Source organism: Setaria italica, chromosome I (genome assembly GCF_000263155.2).
Source record: "Setaria italica strain Yugu1 chromosome I, Setaria_italica_v2.0, whole genome shotgun sequence".
Lineage (NCBI taxonomy): Eukaryota > Viridiplantae > Streptophyta > Magnoliopsida > Poales > Poaceae > Setaria > Setaria italica.
Window position 1 is genome coordinate 1,667,195 of NC_028450.1, and position 19,913 is coordinate 1,687,107.

The 19,913-nt window shown below is 43.3% G+C and overlaps 2 protein-coding genes across 2 annotated transcripts; both read right to left on the reverse strand.

Annotated features, from left to right (window-relative positions):
- Positions 1–6,763: 6,763 nt before the first annotated feature.
- Positions 6,764–11,141, reverse strand: LOC101782315 (sodium/calcium exchanger NCL2). Its single transcript, XM_004951263.4, has 7 exons — positions 10,573–11,141; positions 9,785–9,973; positions 8,809–8,990; positions 8,171–8,316; positions 7,823–8,090; positions 7,439–7,741; positions 6,764–7,276 (listed from the first exon to the last, which is right to left on the reverse strand). The coding sequence occupies exons 1-7, from the start codon at positions 10,952–10,954 to the stop codon at positions 7,028–7,030; spliced, it is 1,719 nt and encodes a 572-aa protein (XP_004951320.1). The 5' UTR covers positions 10,955–11,141; the 3' UTR covers positions 6,764–7,027.
- A 1,520-nt stretch (positions 11,142–12,661) lies between these two features.
- On the reverse strand, positions 12,662–14,599 carry LOC101782719 (basic leucine zipper 19). The gene is made up of 4 exons (XM_004951264.3): positions 14,066–14,599; positions 13,509–13,599; positions 13,186–13,312; positions 12,662–13,100 (listed from the first exon to the last, which is right to left on the reverse strand). Exons 1-4 carry the CDS (start codon positions 14,446–14,448, stop codon positions 12,943–12,945), a joined length of 759 nt encoding a protein of 252 aa, XP_004951321.1. The 5' UTR covers positions 14,449–14,599; the 3' UTR covers positions 12,662–12,942.
- Between the last annotated feature and the right edge of the window lie 5,314 nt (positions 14,600–19,913).

The following is a 19,913-nucleotide window of genomic DNA, read 5'->3' on the forward strand; positions in this document are numbered from 1 at the left end:
GGCTCAAATTGGAGTAAATCTGCATGTCTAAAGATTTGACAAGCAAGATGCATATGAAGATGAAGTTATATACGCACAGGTTGCAAGAAGGTGGTTCTGTGCCTTGTTAGATGTATATGTACTGTTGATATTTTACCTTTTCTATTAGGGGGTTTTGTGTATATTTACCCCTCCATATACCTGTATATATATGGGCATAGTGCCCCTGTTATGAATACAAGTGCTATTCCTAACATGCCTAACCATCTTTCGGTCTTTAAGGAGATTGTTGCTGACCTACAGTCTATGGAGGTAAAATATGATGATGAGGACTTGGATCTTATTCTTTTGTACTCACCGCCTAGTTCTAGTTCTTTTGCAAACTTCATAGATACCATATTGTATAGTCGTGATACTCTAACCATGAATGAAGTTTATGAGGCATTGCAACAGCCAAGGAAAAGATGAAATAGATGGTGTCTACTGAAGGTTCAGCTTCCAATGGAGAAGCTTTGTCTGTTCATGGCAGGACACAAAAGAAAGCAGATAATGATTATAGAGGCAAGAGCTCGAATGATTATAGGAGTCGTTCAAAGTCTAGAGACAAGGATGAGAAATTCTACAATTATTGCAAGAAAAAGACTCATTTTATATCTCAGTGCTATAAGTTGAAGAACAAGGAAAAGAGAACTGGCACATATAGACCAAAAGGTAAATCTAACGAAGGTAATGCTTCTGTTGCTGCTACTGATGGTAGTTCACATGGTTCTAAGGTTCTTGTTGCTTTTGCTAGATATGCAAATATTGCTTCCTTTCATATATGCATTAATAGAGATTTCTTCATCACTTATGATTCTATCCAAGGTGGTTCTATTAGAATGGGTGATGATAGATCACATTAGGTTATTGGCATTGGATCCGTCCAGACTAAGATGCATGATGGTACTACTGGAACTTTGACAAATGTGAGGCATATTCCAGATATGAGCAAGAATCTTATTTCTTTAAGTACTCTTGATGGCAAAGGGTGCAAGTACTCTAGTGGAGACGGAGTTTTGAAGGTGTCAAAAGGTTCTCTTATTATTATAAAAGGTGACTCAAAATCTGCCAATTTGTACCGTCTTCATGGTACTATAATTACAGGTGATGCCGCTATAATTTCTAATTCATTATCAACTTATGATGCTACTAATATTTGGCATATGTGTCTTGGGCATATGAGTGAGCTTGGCTTGGCAATGCTGAGTAAGAGAGGACTTCTCGATGAGCATAGCATCAGCAAGTTGGATTTTTGTGAGCATTGTGTGTTTGGCAAACACAAGAGGATGAAATTTAATACCTCGAGTCATACCAGTAAAGGTATTCTTTGATTATGTGCATTCTGATTTATGGGGATCATCTCACAAGCCTTCTCTTGGTGGTGCTCATTATATGCTGACCATTATTGATGATTATTCTAGAAAAGGTATGGCCTTATTTCTTGAAAGATAAACTAGAAGCTTTTTCAGCATTTAAAGAAGTTGAAAACCAAACTGGAAAAAAAGGTTAAAAAGCTTCGCACTGATAATGGGATGGAATTCTGTTCTAATGAATTGAAGTCATATTGCAAATCTGAAGGCATTGTTAGGCACTACAATGTTCCTTATACACCTCAACAGAATGGTGTAGCTGAGCGTATGTACATTACTATCATCTCCAAGGCCCGTTGCATGTTGTCTAATTCTGGTTTGAATAGATATTTTTGGGCTGAAGCTGCTTCCACTGCTTACTATCTTATTAATCATTCACCCCATATTGCTTTTGATAAGAAAACTCCAATTGAGGTTGGTCTGGTTCTCTAGCTGATTATTCGCAATTGAGAGTTTTTGGTTGTATTGCTTATGCTCATGTTGATAATGGTAAATTAGAGCCTAGAGCTATTAAGTGCATCTTTCTTAGTTATCAACTTGGTGTTAAAGGTTATAAGTTGTGGAATCCACAAACTCAAAAGGTTGTAATTAGCAGGAATGTTATCTTTAATGAATCTGCTATGTTACCTGACAACGACCTATCTAGTAGTGCTCCTATTTAGCAAAAATCAAGTGTGCGGGTGGAGCATTTTATTGATGTTGAGAATACACTAGATAATGATAATGTTGCTATCCAAGGTGCATCTATTGTTGATAATTCACCAATTGTTGATGATTCATCTAGTGTTGAGCATTCTTCTCCAGTTGTGCAGCCTCCATAACAATCTATTGCTACTGATAGGGCCAGAGGGCACCTAAGCCAACTAAAAGGTTGATTGAAGAATGCAATATTGCTTATGCTCTGAGTGTTGCAGAAGAGATTGAAGGTGCTGAACCTTCTAATTATTCTGAGGTTATTACTTCTGCTGATGGTAGTAATTGGAAGACCACTATGCAAGATGAGATGGAGTCACTTGAAAAGAATGGTAGTTGGAATTTAGTAAAATTGCCCAAGGATAAAAAACCTGTCTGTTGCAAATGGATTTTCAAAAGAAAGGAAGCTATTTCTCCAAGTGAGCCAGCAAGGTATAAAGCAAGGTTGGTTGCTAAAGGCTATAGTCAAATTCCAGGTATTGATTTTAATGATGTCTTTTTCCCAGTTGTGAAGCATAGTTCCATTCGTACTTTGTTGAGTATTGTTGCTATGCATGATTATGAGTTGGAGCAGTTAGATGTTAAAATTGCATTCTTACATGGGGAGTTAGAAGAGGTTATTTTCTGGAAAAGAAAACCTTGTGTGTAGATTAAAGAAAATCTTTTTATGACTTGAAACAATCTCCTAGGCAATGGTACAAGAGATTTGACTCATTTATGCTCTCTCATGGTTTTAAGCGGTCTGATTATGATAGTTGTGCCTATTTGAAGACAGTTAATAGTTCATCTATTTATTTGCTTCTTTATGTTGATGATATGTTGATTGTTGCAAAGGATAAATCAGAAATAGCTAAGTTGAAAGCACAATTGAATTTAAAATTTGAGATGAAGGATCTAGGTGCAGCTAAGAAAATTCTTGATATGAAAATTATCAGAGATAGAAAATCTGGTATGTTATACCTCAATTAGCGAGGTTATATTGAAAAGGTTCTTCGTCTTTTAATATGCATGATGCAAAACTAGTGAGTACTCTGTTAGCTGCACATTTCAAATTATCTTCAGCTTTATGTCCAGTGTCAGATGATGATATGGAGTACATGTCTAGAGTTCCATATTCCAGTGGAGTTGGTTCACTTATGCATGCTATGATCTTTTCTCGTCCTGATTTATCTCATGCATTGAGTGTTGTCAGTAGATACATGGCTAATCTTGGCAGAGAGCATTAGAATGCAGTTCATTGGATTTTCAGATATCTGCATGGTACTGCTAATGCTTGTTTGCAGTTTGGGAAATCTAGAGATGGATTCGTTGGTTATGTTGATTCTGATTATGTTGGTGATTTGGATAAGAGGAGGTCTCTCACAGGTTATGTTTTTACCATTGGTGGTTGTGCTATTAGTTGGAAAGCAAGTTTACAGGCTACTGTTACTTTGTCCACTACTGAAGCTACATATATGGCTATTTCTGAAGCTTGTAAAGAATTTATTTAGTTGAGAGTTTATACTCTAAACTTTGTGGGATTTCTTCTTGCATTACTATACATTGTGATAGTCAAAGTGCTATTTGCCTTACTAAAGAACAAAGCACATTGATGTGAGATATCATTTTATTCAAGGCGTTATTGCTGAAGGTGATGTTAAAGTATGCAAGATAAATACTCATGACAATCCCATTGATATGATGACTAAGCCTGTTCCTACAGCTAAGTTTGAGCTATGCTCAAGCTTGGTTGGTGTTAAAGTTTAAGTCCTAGTGACTTTTGGCGTCGGTGATTATTTATTATTGAAGTAAGTTCATTGATGATACTTCATTTGCTACAAGATGGAATTCATCTCAAGGTGGACTTTGTTGGATATGATTTGAATTATAACGTGAGTCTTGTGGGGATGCCTGGAGGGCCCATGGTTCGGGTTGTGTGATTAGCTAATTTGTTTCCGTACTTGGCTGCAGTCAGTTTAGTCCACCGTATATATACATCTTGTAAGCCGCACGGGAAGAAAACGACGGCTTATTGTATTCCCTGCGTTGTAACTCTCTAATTATAGTGAAGATCACCGATTGGCGCCCGTGATTTTTTCCTGCAAAGGTTTTCCACATAAAAATCGTGTCTCGCTATCGATCTTGTTTTCGCATTATTTGCTAACACCAGATTTTTATTTCCTTCTAAACTTAGTCTAGAACCAACTTGAACATTTTTTCAATCAATTCAAACACACTCCAATCTGGAGCCATCCGTGTATCTGATCCAACAACTTATATTTTCTTCTTGTAAACTCTTGCCTCCTCTAGTCCTAAATGTGCCGCGCACACTAGCTTCGCCTGCTACCACCCGACCTTCCACTGTTAATAGGGCGTCGACTCTAATTGTCATCTCTAGCAGCTTTGTGCCTTTGTTGCCAATCCCTCTCACCACCCAAAGTTTCTTTGTCAAAACCTAATGTAAGGAGACAAATCGATCGGACGATGGCCTAAAGGTTTGTGGCTAACATTTGATGCGGCAAATCGTGGCAACAGACTAATTCAGGCCCTATGTCTCCCAGCCTTTGTCATGAATCAGTACCCTATGGCGACGATTTGACTGTGCACACCATGTCTCGTGGACTGAATAAAACTCAGAAAATGATGCTGTCGTATGTGTCTATGTGACCACAACTGTTGTTTACAAATAGTCTCCATCTCCAACGATCAGGGCAGAGCGGATCCATTTTGGCTGCGCTCCAAGTCTGACAAAAGAATAACGACGTTCCGATAGGGAAAAAAAACATTTTGTATGTGGCCATCTCCAATGATCAGGGCAGATCAGGACAGCTACCCAGATCAGTTTTAGGCTTTTAGCTGCCCATCAGGTCAAATTAATTAGTTAAGCGAATAATGTTCCAATAGAATAAAAAAAGTTGTCATATACTCCTATGTGTCCATACCTATTGCTTATGATCAGGGCAGAGCGGGACAGCTAGCTACCCGAATCCACTCTCGCATTAACGTGGGGTGTAGTAGACCACAGAGCGTAGCAATCAGGACCAAAGCCGGATTTCATTCTTTTCTTTTCTTTTCTTTTTGAGAAAATGAAAAGGTATATGGGAAGATTGATTGGTGTGTACTGTGTAGGATCCAAATTGTAACACCCAAAAATCCTGAACATATCATTAAGCATACATGTGCATCTAACACAGCCTATCTATTTTTTAGCATTTTTCGCATACATTTGAATTTAATTCAAATTTAAAACTTAATCTATACACATGATTCTGTGAAGAACTTTACATTTTTCCCGATAGTACGTATGAGAGGAATTAATTTGGTAAGATACAGCTTTTCAAAACATGAATGTAGGTGATTTTTCGGGATTTTAGGAGACCTTCTTAAGGCTAAACATCTTAGCCAAAAGCCCAAATATAACAATTTGAAGATAATTTGATTTTCAAACTGTAGTAGCTACGATGCCGGATCCAAATAAAATGTGTTGCACTTGGTTTTATAGCATCTGCAAAAAAAAATGATACAGCCTTTGGAGCTCTAAAAGACCCTCTTTGAAGGATAAAGTAAAGAGAGAAGTTTGTGTTCTAAACCTAAAAGTGATGTAAACTTCCTCGCAATTTAACCACGAGAACCTCATGCATGTTAAGTACGCATGAACATAATGACGGGCATCGCCCAAGCGGGCTTTTAGGAAATATAGTTTCATTAGGCATAGTTTGTGATTTTGGTGATTGAGTGACAATATAGTTATTAGAACTAATGATTTGTCAAGTATGTGCTTAATTTGTAGCTTTATAGGTCCTAAAGATGCAATCCAAATTATGGTATTAAAGTGACCCATGATAAAATGAAGAATCTTGAATTATTCTATTGTATCCAAGTCACGGTATCCATTTCATGGTATCTAAATAACAGTGCTTAAACGAGAGTCAAAGTCATGGTATTGAAGTGATCCAAATGATGCGTCTAAAGAAAGAAAATATATATCACTGAGTTTTGCTGAGGCATCAGATGAACCATTAGAGCAATTGGTACACAATGCAGAATCTCTTGAGCACCGGAATATCCGACGAGATGCTATATTTGTGAGCGACGGAGCTTTCTGGACTCGGTGTTTGCAAAACCCTAAACCACCCGAATATCCGACGGTGTTAAGAAGTGAGCGTCGGACAAAATCATTGGATAGATGTTCGGAGGCAATGTTGGCAAGGATGGAGCTGATCAAGTATCACATGAAGAGCTGACGGCAAAAAAGAGGCGTCCGACTTTACACCGGACAAATGTACAGAGACGATGCAAGATGAATTAACCGGTCATGCAAGGTGCACATCCCTCAAAACGCACTGATCCATCCAAGAACAAGTGCTAGAAATAACACATTTCTAAAACCGATCACGTAGCACCGACTGCAGAAACCGGCCCTGAAAACCAGTGTAGTTTAGCGCAGAGGCCATTTTAACTGGTCGAAGAACCGGTGCTTAGAAATGACACATTTCTAGAACTATTACGTATCACCGGCTGTAGAAACCGGCCCTAGATACAATTTTTTTACCAGGCCTAGAAACCATAATGGTGTACTTTAGCGCAGAGGCCTTTTTATTGCCCATGTACTAAGATAATTTTTTTTGACAAATTCCAACTGGTAGCATGACTTGCCAGGATACTGACAACATATTTCTCTCTTTGGACCAAACAAAAAGACAAATCACAGAAGCCGCATCACCTTTTTTCTCTCAAAATTATTCGATGCTTTCAGCAATAACATGGAACTCCTCACAAGTCTAATTAGTGCCCGTCCATAATTTTGTTCAGACCATGCCGTCCTACAAATTTGCAACGGTTCTACACGTAGTAAAGCCATAATACGCAAGGAGAACCAGATCAGTACGAGTTTCCCATCGTCTACGTTGTACATTGTACGTTATACCTATACGTGTTGGTTACTTGACACCTGACAGACCCCAGGCCTAGGACCAGCCAAACTTGAAGTCGAGGACGTAGACGATGATGAGCGACAACGGATACAGCAGATAAGCCACGAAACACGTCCAGAGCGGGAAATTGGTCCGGAAGCTGGTGAAGAGGCCCATTATGGTGCAGACAAGGAAGATGACGAGGACCTCCGCGGAGAAATCCCAGGTCAAACCCCGAACGTAAACGAGGGCCAGGAACACGGCCAAGCAGAGCGTGTTGTTCATGGTCACCCCACCGTAGACCTGCAGTTAAGAAAACATGGCATAACACGGGGAGTATCCGAAACTTAAGGTGGATGCAGAAAGTTATTTTTTGTACAGCACAAGTATTGGATCGAATCACAACGATGGTATTTTGTATTTTCTAGGCAGTCTAACGAGATAAGAGGTATTCAGTAGACATACCTCAGAGAATGTAAGTGACAGAGTCCTCTGCTTCTTTCGGCTAGCAAATATAATTGCAGAGACAGCTTCGCTGGAGTTAGTTGCGAAGGGCATTGCAATGAAGGAAACGAAGAACGAAGGAATACTAGTCGCATTTGAAAAATTGTGCACAGCGTCCACAAGTGGATCTGCAAATGCTGCTGCCATTGCAGTTCCCAGCAGCAGCAGTGAAATGGCCTTGAAGCATGTCCAGGTTGGATATTCAATGGCCTCACCATCTTCATCATCCTTGCCAAGCAGCAGATTGTGTTCATCCCTAGTTCTCTGCAATATACAGGATGTTGATGCAACTTGTTACGCATGTACGATAAAATAGCTTCATAACTTGTGAACTGAAAAATATACCGTATGAAAATCTTGCAAAAACTTTTTTGAGTAGGCACCAGAGGAAGCAACAGAACGTTTAGCTTCTTTGAGCCATCTCAAGATCCCGTCAACAAACTCGGCCTTTTCAATGGCATAATTCTGTGATGTATCAAAGTCTGCCATGACTTGCTCTGCAGCTAGGCTACTATCCAAGTCAATATCTTCAAACTTAACACCAATAATGAAAGCTTGTAGTTCGCCACGTTCTAGTTTACCATCATTGTCCTGATCAATCTTATGGAACAACCTGCCATTTTTTGGCTCTCAGTTAGAAAGACTAGCATATGCAAAAACAGCTAAAAGAGGAGGTGAGGTGCAGAGGCATACTTCTCGATTACAGGAACATTCGGTCTTCCATCTTCATCAAGAAGGCGGCCAAACACATGCATCTGAGCATGTCTTAGAAGTCCAGACATTACGTGTTTTAGTCTTGCATACTCTAATCTTCTCCTCTGGATCCATGGCTGAAAGATCTGTTTGTGGAAAGATACAACCGTTGTTTAATGGGGCAAGAAAGGTAAAATATTATTTAATCAAGTAAGAGTAATGCACAATGGCATGCAGATAACAAAGGACACTTCAACCAAGAAAAGTTGGATTTGGATGGAACAGAGCCACGTTTCTCCTGGTTCAAATTGACGATTTCAAGGTTTCATCAAGTGTTTTGATGAGAAAATATTCTTATTTTTTCCAGCAAAGTTCCATAGGTGATAGTTCCATTGGTTTTGTTATTCTCAAGTGTTTGAATCCAACCTGATTTTCAGCCACCATCCTAGGCCATTAGATAACATCCAACTACTTATGGTTTGAGGTAGCTGATGTTGATCCAAGGGCCTAGTATAGTGTGAAAAAATAAGTTGGTTTCAAGCACTTGAAAAATATTCAACTTAATTCTATAGGGAAATGTTGAATTAAATCAAGTGTCAAGATGTAGAGTTCAAATTTTCCTGAGGTCAGTACAATACCTGATATAGGCAATAAGCAAGCACAAGTAGAACTGCAACAATAAGTCCAAGCAGGACTGTTAAACGATGACCGGAATGGAGCTTAAAAATTTTGGGGATCTGAACAATGATAAAGGGGAGAACAGACATCGCCATGATTCTTGCTGCATAGCTGGTCTGCACATCAGTAGAAACACCAGAGCCTGCAAAAATACAGAGGTTATTTAGCAAATATTAGAACACAAATTCAAGTAATGTAAATTAGATTATTCCAATGAAGCAGCGTCAACAGTTGAAGAAATCCCAAGTTTCAAGGACAGTCAGAACAGAATAAAATGTAGATTCTCTTTTACCTTGCATGATTCAAGAAATGCCTCTAATGCGGGCACTGGATTGCACAGGAGAATTGCCATTTAGTTTAAATGCCCAATTTGGCAGGATGGAAAGGAAAATGAGAAGAATAATTCTGTAGCTTCAGAGTTTCATTACAAAGTTATAATAAAGGGCATCGATGTAGGTATATTGCACTAAACAACAACTCCCATGCATGCCCCCAAAATTCCCATTTTACCAACCAAATAAAGGACCTAAATCCTCAAATGCTAAATGTCTGGTAAAAGACATAAGTGTCATGAACAATGTTCTCACAATTCGTTGAATTCAGACTGAATGCCAACAGTAACAATCTAAACTAATCTACTGATGTGGGGCATCACATTCAAGAACCCATTTTGAGAAAAGGACCCTCTCAGAAAGTTAACAATTTGCATGGCCTCAAGCTTAAGTTTACTGGTAAAGCGCGTCAAGATGAACTAAATTTCATGTTTTCAGGTTACACCCTGAGTAGCCTCACCTTCTGCCATTGTCTGATTAATATATGGTTTCCATCTTCAGTTAAAATGGAGATGTTCCTAAGTATAGGTCTATAATGAATGATGCTCCTTTCAAATATTAGAACGGAAACGGGAAAGAACACGGTCAGTATCCAACGACATACCAAAAAGACTGAAGCGTTTTGTATCCTGAGAATCAGTTGCAGTTGAATTCTCCCACAAATCACATTTGCCAACAACAACACAAGATCCCCAGAGTAGGGTCAAAAGCATAACTGTTGACCCCGCGAGCAGGCCCATTCCAATCAAAACCTGGCTTTGCGCAACCTCTTTAGAGCCAGAGAGCCCGGAAACTGAAGCATAAAAAGAACAGGTTAAGGATTTCGCATGTACAGTCAAACTCAAGTCGGTGCACAAGAGTGACATAAAAGGGGAGCAAATGAACTATCTACAACTATAAGCACAAAAATAAGATGGAGAGCACGATAATGGCTAAACTAGTTGCTAGTGGAGTAGCACCTTTGGCACAAATTTGCGTCTCATAGCACCTCAAAATCTCACTAGTGGATGATGTTGTTGTCAACATACACAAGCCATGGCCATGTTGAAGTTTCGAAGAAGTGTACTAATCACTGATTGATTGGGACACTAACAAAGCTTCGTCCTGACTGATTGATTCTCAACAATTATTTGATGACGCTGATAGTGTAACTGAAGCACGTGCAAGGTTTCACTGTTACCCCTAGCAAAAGAGTGCGGATATGGCCTTTTGGATTTTCGAAACGGACAAATGTGACCTTTTTTTTTTCATCTGAGCAGAGTACTGTACCAATACCAAATATGCAGCTACGAAGCGCTTAATTAACTACTAGTGAGAAACGTTCGCAGTAACCACGAGGGCGGCCGGCGGCGGCACGGAAGTGGAGATATATGAAGGGTGAAAGAAACGAACCGAGGATGAGCATGGCGTCGGGCAGCGCGCCGAGGATGGGGAGGAAGAGGCCCCCGACGATGCCGGGGCCGAGGATCTCGAGCAGCAGCTCGCTGCCGGCGGAGAGGTAGGTGGCGGCCTTGAACATGAGGAAGCCGTACGCCAGGACGAGGAAGAGGTTCCCGAGCGCCGTGTCGGTGCACGGCAGGAACCCGTACGTCATCTCGCACCCCTCCGCCGCCGCCTCCGACGGGAGCCGGAGGACCGTCGCGCCGGCGTCCCCCGGGAGGAGGCTCCAGCCGCCGGAGACGGGGCGCCCATCGGCGAGCACGGCGGCGCCGGCGACCGCGAGGAGGAGTAGGAGGAGGAGAGGGGATAGGAGGCGCGTCGGCACGGTCATCATGGTGCGCGTGGCAGCAGCAGCGAGTGGAGAAGGGAAGGCTGCGGGATACGAGCGGATGGATTAATTGGCGCAGCGAGCGCAGCAGGAGCGTGGAGCGGAGGGCCCGGGTGCCGCGATTGAGGGGTGCGCGTGGGGTCGTCGACTCATCGTCGTCGTCCGCCGGGCGGGCATCGAGAGATCTGCCACGTCTCGCGTGGCCTCCGACGCCGCGACACGACGAAAGGAAGAAGGCAGGTCAAAAGCGGCAGGCATGACGAGCGGTGACGGCACGGCCACGAGCATGCTAAAGAAAAAGTCCATGCAAGGCCGGCAGATTTAGGAGCCGACACGACACACGTAAAGAAGAAGAGAAGGCAGGACAGGTGTCTAACGGTGTGAAAATGACACGGGTATCCCGTGTCCGCATGTGGACGTCACTGCACAGTGCCGGCCAGCGGCCAGCGAATATGAAGGCACACGTGTCCCGTCGTCTCTCATTGACGGTCGTGTTCACTTCCTTCCTACCCGGGCACTCCTCGCTGCCGGCGGCGCTCACACGGCAAGGGCTGCCGCGGACGCCTGACACCATCGTCAACGACGGCGGGGTTCACGGAAAAGCCGGTTTCCCCACTTGTGTGCATCGGAATGTAGGGTCCAGCCCATTCCCGAATTCATCATGATGGGGGAGCCCATATGCGTTCACGAGCTACCACACAAAGCCCAGAAATGGCTCAACAGTGGCCCATCTCTAGTTCTAGGCCTTCCTCACTTCCGCAAGCCCTTTATCATTCATTTTCTCTGCTCCCCCACCCATGCGGCCATGCCCCTAAAAAAGGTATGTTCTTGTCTACAGTTATCATTTAATTTTTTTGTAGGATGATATGCCATCGTATCTTGTATTTTTTTTAAAAAAATCGCTTTATTTCTTTTATCTCTTGGTACTACAAACAATACCCGTGTCATAAGTTTAGACAGAATAATTCATGTGACTAGTGCACACAAAAAACAGCATTGTTAAATATTTTTAAGTTGTAAGAGGGTATGTTCTTGTCTACACTCATCATGCAGTTTTTTTCTAAGACACAAAAAGCTCACATCTACATACACACTCAACCCTATGAATATAGGGACTCATACCATATTCCTATGAGCATATCTAAAACAGCCTATCTTGCAATTGATGCACATAACTATCTAGGTCAACTTGTATAATATTTTTTATTTGACCTAGAAAATTATTTTCTTGAGCAGAATATTCTTTTTCTTGAGGTTGAACATTCACAAAGCGGATGGATAGGCAAAATAGGATGTTGAGCAAACCTAATAAAATTAACAAAGCGATTATGAGCCAAAAAGAAAACAAAGACTATGTAAAACAAACTGGATCCGAAGACCGAAAGAGGGAAACACACACACAAACATTTAACCGACTTACGCGGAAAGAAAGAGAGAAATGCCGCCATCTCATCGTCGTCTTTTAGAAATTTCGTTTCATTGCACAGAAAAATGCCTCACCTCAAAAGAAAAATAAACATATTATTCCTCAGCAAACTGGGAAGACTTCTCATCGTACCGTGACTTTAAATTCGTGCAAAATATATGTGCGCTCAGAATATTTTGGTAGACACCGGAGATCATAATGTTACGTCCCTGTTTCACATAGGTCCTATCTTATCTTACAATTAAAACCCTATATCTGAAGTTTGCAATGATGACGTAACAAACAACTGAAGAAACGAATCACCTTGAAAGATCTTTACCAACACAAATGTGAGGCCGTCCAAACAATACATTCACAACGATTCCCCCATCCCAGCCCAATTTTTAGCTAGGATGAGCAATTACATCACATACAAATTAAGAAGTAGTAACAAACAAAGCCAGCATATCGATCAGACTGCACAAATTTTTAAACTACTAACAGGTGTGTCTTTCCACACGATGAACTGCCCCTCCAAAAAAACCCAGCACAAGCTGGCGCGCGTCGCGCCGACCGACGATCACCTCCGCTATCGAATGGCAGCGCCCTCGCACGCGAGCAGCTCTTGCCTCGCCTGCATCGAGGCGGCAGCGGCGATGTCGGCGCCGCCGGTTGTGGCCTTGATCTGCTGCTGGTGGAATAGTTGGCGTAGCCGCTCGATCTCCTTCTTCAGTGCCTCTTGATGAGCTGCATTACATCATATTAGCTTGAAACTTGTGTGTTGGAGACCAAATAAATTCTGTCTAAACTGAGCAGAAGGATCTGCTGATACCATCTTTGAAGATCTTGTCTTGGGCAAGCGCCGCAATTCTTTGCTTGAGATGGCTGTTACCGACGGTGAGCAATGATCGCTGGTGATCCAGGAAGGCCACGCGAGGGGACAGTGCTGACACCTCCATCTGCAGCAACGATGAATGATCAAACAAATGGATCTCAAAATGGCTCAAGCAAATAGTGAATACTACTTTAGCTGAATAGTAACCCATGGTAGAGTTGAATTAGCGAAACAGAGAACCACTGATTTTGGCAATATCTGAATCTAAGCATCAGATGGAGTAGTGTTCAATGTACTATGTCTGAGAGAGAAGTGGTCACCTGGAGACTGGTGACACTGCGTTCGAGCTCGGAGATGTACTGCAGCTTCCTAACTCGTGACCTCTGAGCTGACTGCCTGTTTGCCAATATCCTGAAACAAAATCACCCAAGGAACAAAGACTACGTATTTCAGTAAACAAGACTGACAAAATGTGTTTGTTCCTTCTTGAAAGAGTTAGTGCCAGAAATCCAGAATTTTCTTAAGAAGATTAATATGTGCAATGTTGTGTAGTTCAGGAATAATATGTCGACTATGTGGGTAAAAATGCAAATTTTAAGTGCCAGAAATTTTTATAGTTTCTCTCTTTTTTTCCCCTTTCATTTGGTGAAAATCAGAGGTTCAAAGTTGACTTTAATTATTACTGCTCAAAAGTAATTATCGTTGGTAACTTCTAAATTCTAATTCGAAATTTTAGTCTACGGGATGAGCAACAAAGTGACAGAGTCACTACTGAGATCACAATCTACTGTTTTACCATGGTAGATTTGGAAGATGAAAAGAAGACTCTACTCAAAATGTACTGACACAATTTACCAGACTGCAAGTTGCAACTAACCTCTTGACCCTCTTGGGGTCAGCGACGCCGTCGGCGGCCGCCCGCGCGCTGGCCGGCGACGAGGCCGCCGCCATTCCGTCCTCCGCGTCCCCCAAGTCCATCAGCTGCGCGTCCCCGGCCCTCTCCGCGCCGCCGCCGCCGTCGGAGACGGCCGGCGCGTCGACGTCGGAGAACATGGACATGAGCTGCTCGTCGTCGAGGCGGTCGAAGTCGTCGCCGGCGATGACGTCGTCCATGGGCACGGCCTCGAGGAACGCGGCCGGGTCGCTGGCCGAGCGGCGGTGCGCGCCGCGCCTGGCCGCGGCGAACCCGAGGAACTCGCCCGCCGCCGACCAGTGGTCCTGCGCCGCGGCGCTCGGCGCCCTCGGTGGCAGCTGCGCCATCTCCCCCGAGCTCCTCTTCTTCTTCCTCCTGGCACCGCTTGGCTTTAGCTAGAGAGTGCCTAGTCTCCTCTCTCCTAGACTGTTGCTCAATGCTTTGCCGTGTTGAGACGTATAGTGTGTATGTATATGGTTATCGGTTGCAAGAGTAGGTGGAGGCATATATGCTGTGTATATATCGTGGCGTGTGAGGGCACATGCAGGGGTGATGGTGGGGGCACGTCACACTGGATTTGCATTTGCATTAGTGTGTGCATGCTACAAGCCGGTAGCCTTTAGAGTATAGATGGTCACATGGGCTAGCTAGGCCCGCTGGGCGGCCCGTAGCATGGCCCGTAGTGGATAGTGCCTGGGCCGGGCCGGGCCGGCACGATGCGCCATGCTGTGCCTAGGTTGCCTCCCCGACATGCTGGGCCAGCCCGAGCCCGGCACAGTTTTTGGGTCGGTCTGATACCCTAGCCACCTCCCTCCCCAGTAGTTGGATCAGCGGATTAGGTCGTCCCGACCGTTAGGGGAGGTGTATATAAACCGGCGTCGGCGCCTCTCTCGGCCAGAAATCCTAGCCTGGCTCATTCCTCTCTCCCGTCGGCCGTCGCTCTGGCTCCCTCGACTCTCTCTCGCCCTCTCATCTCCTCCCTCTACGGCGACGGGAAGCCGATGTCAGCCGCTACCCCGGCCAGAAACCCTAGCCTCCCGGCTCCCCCACCCACTCCTCTCTCCTGTCGCAGCCTCCCTCGACTCCTCGTCGCTCTCCGCCTCTCTCTCTCTCGTCCTCTCGCACCTCTCTAGATCTAGATGACTAGATCCACTCTCCGGCCACTCTCATCATCTCCTTACTAGATCCATTGTTCGTCGACCTCGCTGGTCGCTCTGGTGCTCCGGAACCGTCAGTAAGAGCTCCGACCTCGCCGGTCGCTTTGGTGCTCCGGAACCGCCGCCGGTCGCGAAGCCGTTGAGGGACCAGAGCTCCGGTGAATCGATCGTTCATCAACCTCACTGGCCGTTCTGAGGCTCTGGATTCGCAAGTAAGCCATTGATCTTGATCTTGCCGTCCCTTTTCGCCGCTCTGCTTGATCTTGCCTTCTCTGCTTCTTGTCAAGTTGTCTTCTTCGTTGCTTGTCTAGTTGTTTTCTTCCCCTGCCCACTGCTCTCTCCTGTCGCCACCTCCCTCGACTCCCGTCGCTCGCTCTCCACCTCTCTCTCTCGACTCTCATCCTCTCGCACCTCTCTAGATTTAGATCACTAGATCCACTCTCCGGCCGCTCTCGTCATCTTCTTGCTAGATCCGTTGTTCATTGACCTTGTTGGTTGCTCTGGTGGTCCGGATTCGCTAGTAAGCCATCGATCTTGATCTTGCCGTCTCTTTTTGCCGCGCTGCTTGATCTTGCCTTCTCTGCTTCTCTCTTCTCTGCTTCTTGTCTAGTTGTCTTCTTCGCTACTTGACTACGTCTTGTCGTCTCTGTTTGCAGGGCAATCCATTGAGGGACCAAAGCACCGGTGATAGATGACAAGGAGGAGTTCCAGGGGCACACCTACAACAATGAGCTTCAGATGCTGGGCCAGCGTCTAGATGACGAGAGTGACATAGAGGCAGAGCGGGAAGAGGTCTTCGGTGGCAGTACTATCGAACCAATCGACGTCGCTGATGGCAGCGATGACGGTGCTGGATTAGCAGCAGCAGCTGCTGCTGATCCAGACATTGTGAGCAGCGACACCAAGAGGAGTCGTTCCACCACCTCTGAATGCTGGAAGGACTTCGAAAAGATATTCAAGGACATCGATGGTAAGGGGGTAAGGGTCTCTTCCAAGTGCATTCATTGTGGCACTTTATACGCTGCTCGATCTTCTATTGGCATTGGCCATCTAAATCGACATGTTGAGAAATGCCTAGCGAGAAAGTCAAAGCTTTGTGTTTTCCAATATTTGATCCAGTTCAATTTGGACGGAAGTATCCATCACTGGGATTATAGTTCTAAGGTAGCTCGTACTCAGCTATGTCGAATGATTGCTAGACTTGATCTTCCTCTTAGCTTTGGTGAATTTGCTGCATTTGAAGAGTACATTAAGCTTGCTCATAATCCTAGATTCTCTACTATCTCTAGGCAAACGACCACTAGAGATTTCAGCAAGTACTTTAATGATTGTCGTGCTAAGCTATTGAATCATTAACTAGTGTTTCATATGTGCCTATCACTTCTGATATCTGGTCTGATAATGCTAAGGAAGATTACCTTAGTGTGGTTGCTCATTACTTTGATTGGCAATTAGAGAAGAGGATAGTTGGTTTTAGGCTCATTGATGAATCATACAATGGCTAGAACATTGCTGATCGTGTGACTGCTGTGCTTGAGGAGTATGGTTTGATTTCAAATGTGTTTTCCGTTACTTTGGATAATGCCTATGCTAATACCAATGCTAATGAGAAACTGAGTCCTAAATTGTCTGCTTATGTTGGTAAAGTATTCTTGCATCAGCATTGTGCTTGTCATATCATTAATCTTATGGTTAAATCCGCCTTGCATTAGATTAAGCAATATCTTGAAGTATTTAGAGCTGCAATTTCTTTCAACAATTCTTCTAACCAGCGCATTGCTGCATTTAAGATATTCTGCCTTGCTATGAATGTTCATCCTAGAAAGTTTGGTTTGGACATGGATGTCAGGTGGAACTCCACATACCTCATTCTTAAGCATCTGATCCCTTACAGGTAGACATTTAATGTTTTTATTGAGACTAACTATCCCGGGGTGAAAAAGATCATTTACTTTTGACAGAAGATCACTGGACTGTTGCGGAGAGTATATTATCATTCCTTGAACTGTTTTATGATTCTACTATTGCACTTTCTGGTGTTTATTATCCTACATCTCCACTTATGTTGCATTAGCTTATTTTGATTGCTAAGCATCTGAAATATTATGAAAATGATGAATTGCTTAGGCATGTGGTTGTTCCTATGAAAGATTAATATCTTAAGTACTGGAGGGATATTTTAATGCTTTATTCTGTTGCATTCATCTTGGACCCTAGAGCTAAATTGAAAGGTTTTCAAAATATGCTCAGGTTGTTATCTAGTCTTACTGGTACTAATTATTCTACTTACTTCACTAATGTAAGAGTTGAACTTTCTACTGCATTTAAGCTGTATGATGACAAGTTTGGTGCAGTTAAATTACAAAGGTCTCCACCGCCATCCAGTTCTGATAAGAAAAATAATACTTGGGATGACATGTTTTCAAGTGGTGGTGATGCTGATGTATCTGCTTTTGGACTTGGTGATGTCCCTGGTACTTCTTTCTCCACCCCTCCTCCCGCTTTGCCTCCCACTTTGTCTAGAAGATCATTTGCAAGTGCTTTGAGCAAGCACTAGTGCAACTAGTATGGATATTGGCTCTGAACTCTCTATCTACTTGGATAGTGACACTGTCACCCATTTTGATGATAGATTCAACATCTTGAATTGGTGGCATGAGCATAAACGAACTTATCCAATTCTGTCAATCTTAGCTAAAGATGTTCTAACTGTGTCTGTCTCTACAGTATCATCAGAGTCTTCTTTTAGTACATCTGACAGGATCATCGAGGAGAGGCGACATCGATTGAGCTCTGAGATGGTGGAGATGATCTCTTGCATCAAGGACTGGGAGGCTGCAGAAGCAAGAATTCAGAACCTGGTGGAGGATAAGGAACTTGAAGATAGTTTTACTAATTTGTATCTAGATGTTCCCGGTGATTCAGATGTGTAACTCAAACTTGGCCTGTACTAACTTTGAACTACTTTAATGTTTATTTGATTGAGCTAGGCTGCACTCTTTTTTCCTATCTAGGATTTCTCACGAGGTGTGAGTTTTACCTAGATAGATTTTCAATGAGGCAGCCATTACACCAGCTCAAACTTTTGAAATTGTTTCTCCTATCTCTGGTTGTGGATTGGACTGTGGTCTAAATGTGCTATGATGTGAATTCTGTAATTTTGATGAAAATTTTTGCATCTCCTTACCTTGGAGTTTTAGTTGAGTGGTGTGTAACCTATAGTGCCAGCCGTTCACGGGGCGATGCTGGCCCGGCACTAACACGGTAGTACCAGCCGTACTAGCAGGTCGGCTCGGCACGATAAAAAGGTCATCGTGCCGGGCCTAGGCCAGCAGTTCGGCATGCAGTGCCGGCCCGGCCTGGCATGGCATGAAAAAGCCATCAAGCCTATTCGAGGCCGGGCCAAATCGGGCTAGTGTCGGCGGCCCATCTAGCGCTATGTACTTTAGAGGCGGTTTGTTGCAACATCATGCATGTGTTTAGGGCTATGCATATCAAGATCCAAGGGATGTGGTAGGTTAGGTGGTTAGGGCAGTCTACTACGCAGGGCAATAATTTCATCTTCTTGTCAATGCCAAAAAAAAAAAGCTAACCTTATAGCATTGTTTTCATTTACATTACCTTTTATTCTTTTAAGCAAGCAAGAAAGTGTATTAATATTGATGCTACTATATATGTGAGCTGTTGGTGGTTTTGTAGAGAGAGCTTGTGTTATGGATGACTTGATGCAGCCTGTGGTTAGTTATCCAAAGGTACAGTAATTATATTAGCTAGGTAGGGCAAAGTTAGTTAGGATCTATTTGCTTCTTTGATGGGAGGGGAAAAGGGTGGCAAGTAGCACGAGAGCAAGGATGGATGGAGGGAGGCCACATGATGGGGGGAAGGAGACAGCTAGCAACAGCTAAGTGAGAGACTGTGGAGGAAGATGCATGGCAATCACACACATACATGGGTAGAATTAGAGATAGACTGGTAGCAGCAGCAGTGGAGTACTTTTTAATTTTTTTCTCTCCCAGAAGTTTATTAATTAATTAATCATGGAGCTGCAGGGACTACTGGCTTCTCTGGTTCTGGGTTTCAGACTTGGGAGCCCGGCCGTCAGCTGGCTGGCAGCTGCAGCTGCCGAGCAGCTCAACCACGTGCTGGAGACCAGAGGTGTGGTCACTTGCTGCTGCTCCTCTGCTCTGGTATGCATGCTACGAGCAGTTCAAAAATTCGGCGTGGATTTTACATCCCAGATCCAGAGATTCTAGCGCGGAGATAAGGATGAAACATCGCTGTCGAACGAAGGACAATGCCGAACAACCATGATGGTGATGTTAACAGTTACTCCTATACGCCGAGATGCTAAACTTTAACAGTATCACATCGGATGTTCGGATGCTAATTAGAAAAACTAAATATAAACTAATTATAAAACTAATTGCAGAACCTTGTGTTAATTCGCGAGATGAATCCATCAAGCCTAATTAATCCATCATTAGTAAATAGTTACTGTGGCACCACGTTATCAAATCATGGACTAATTAGGCATAATAGATTCGTCTAGCGAATTACACTCCATTTGTGCAATTAGTTTTATAATTAATCTATGTTTAATACTCATAATTAGCATCCAAACATTCGATGTGACGGGTGTTAAATTTTAACACCCT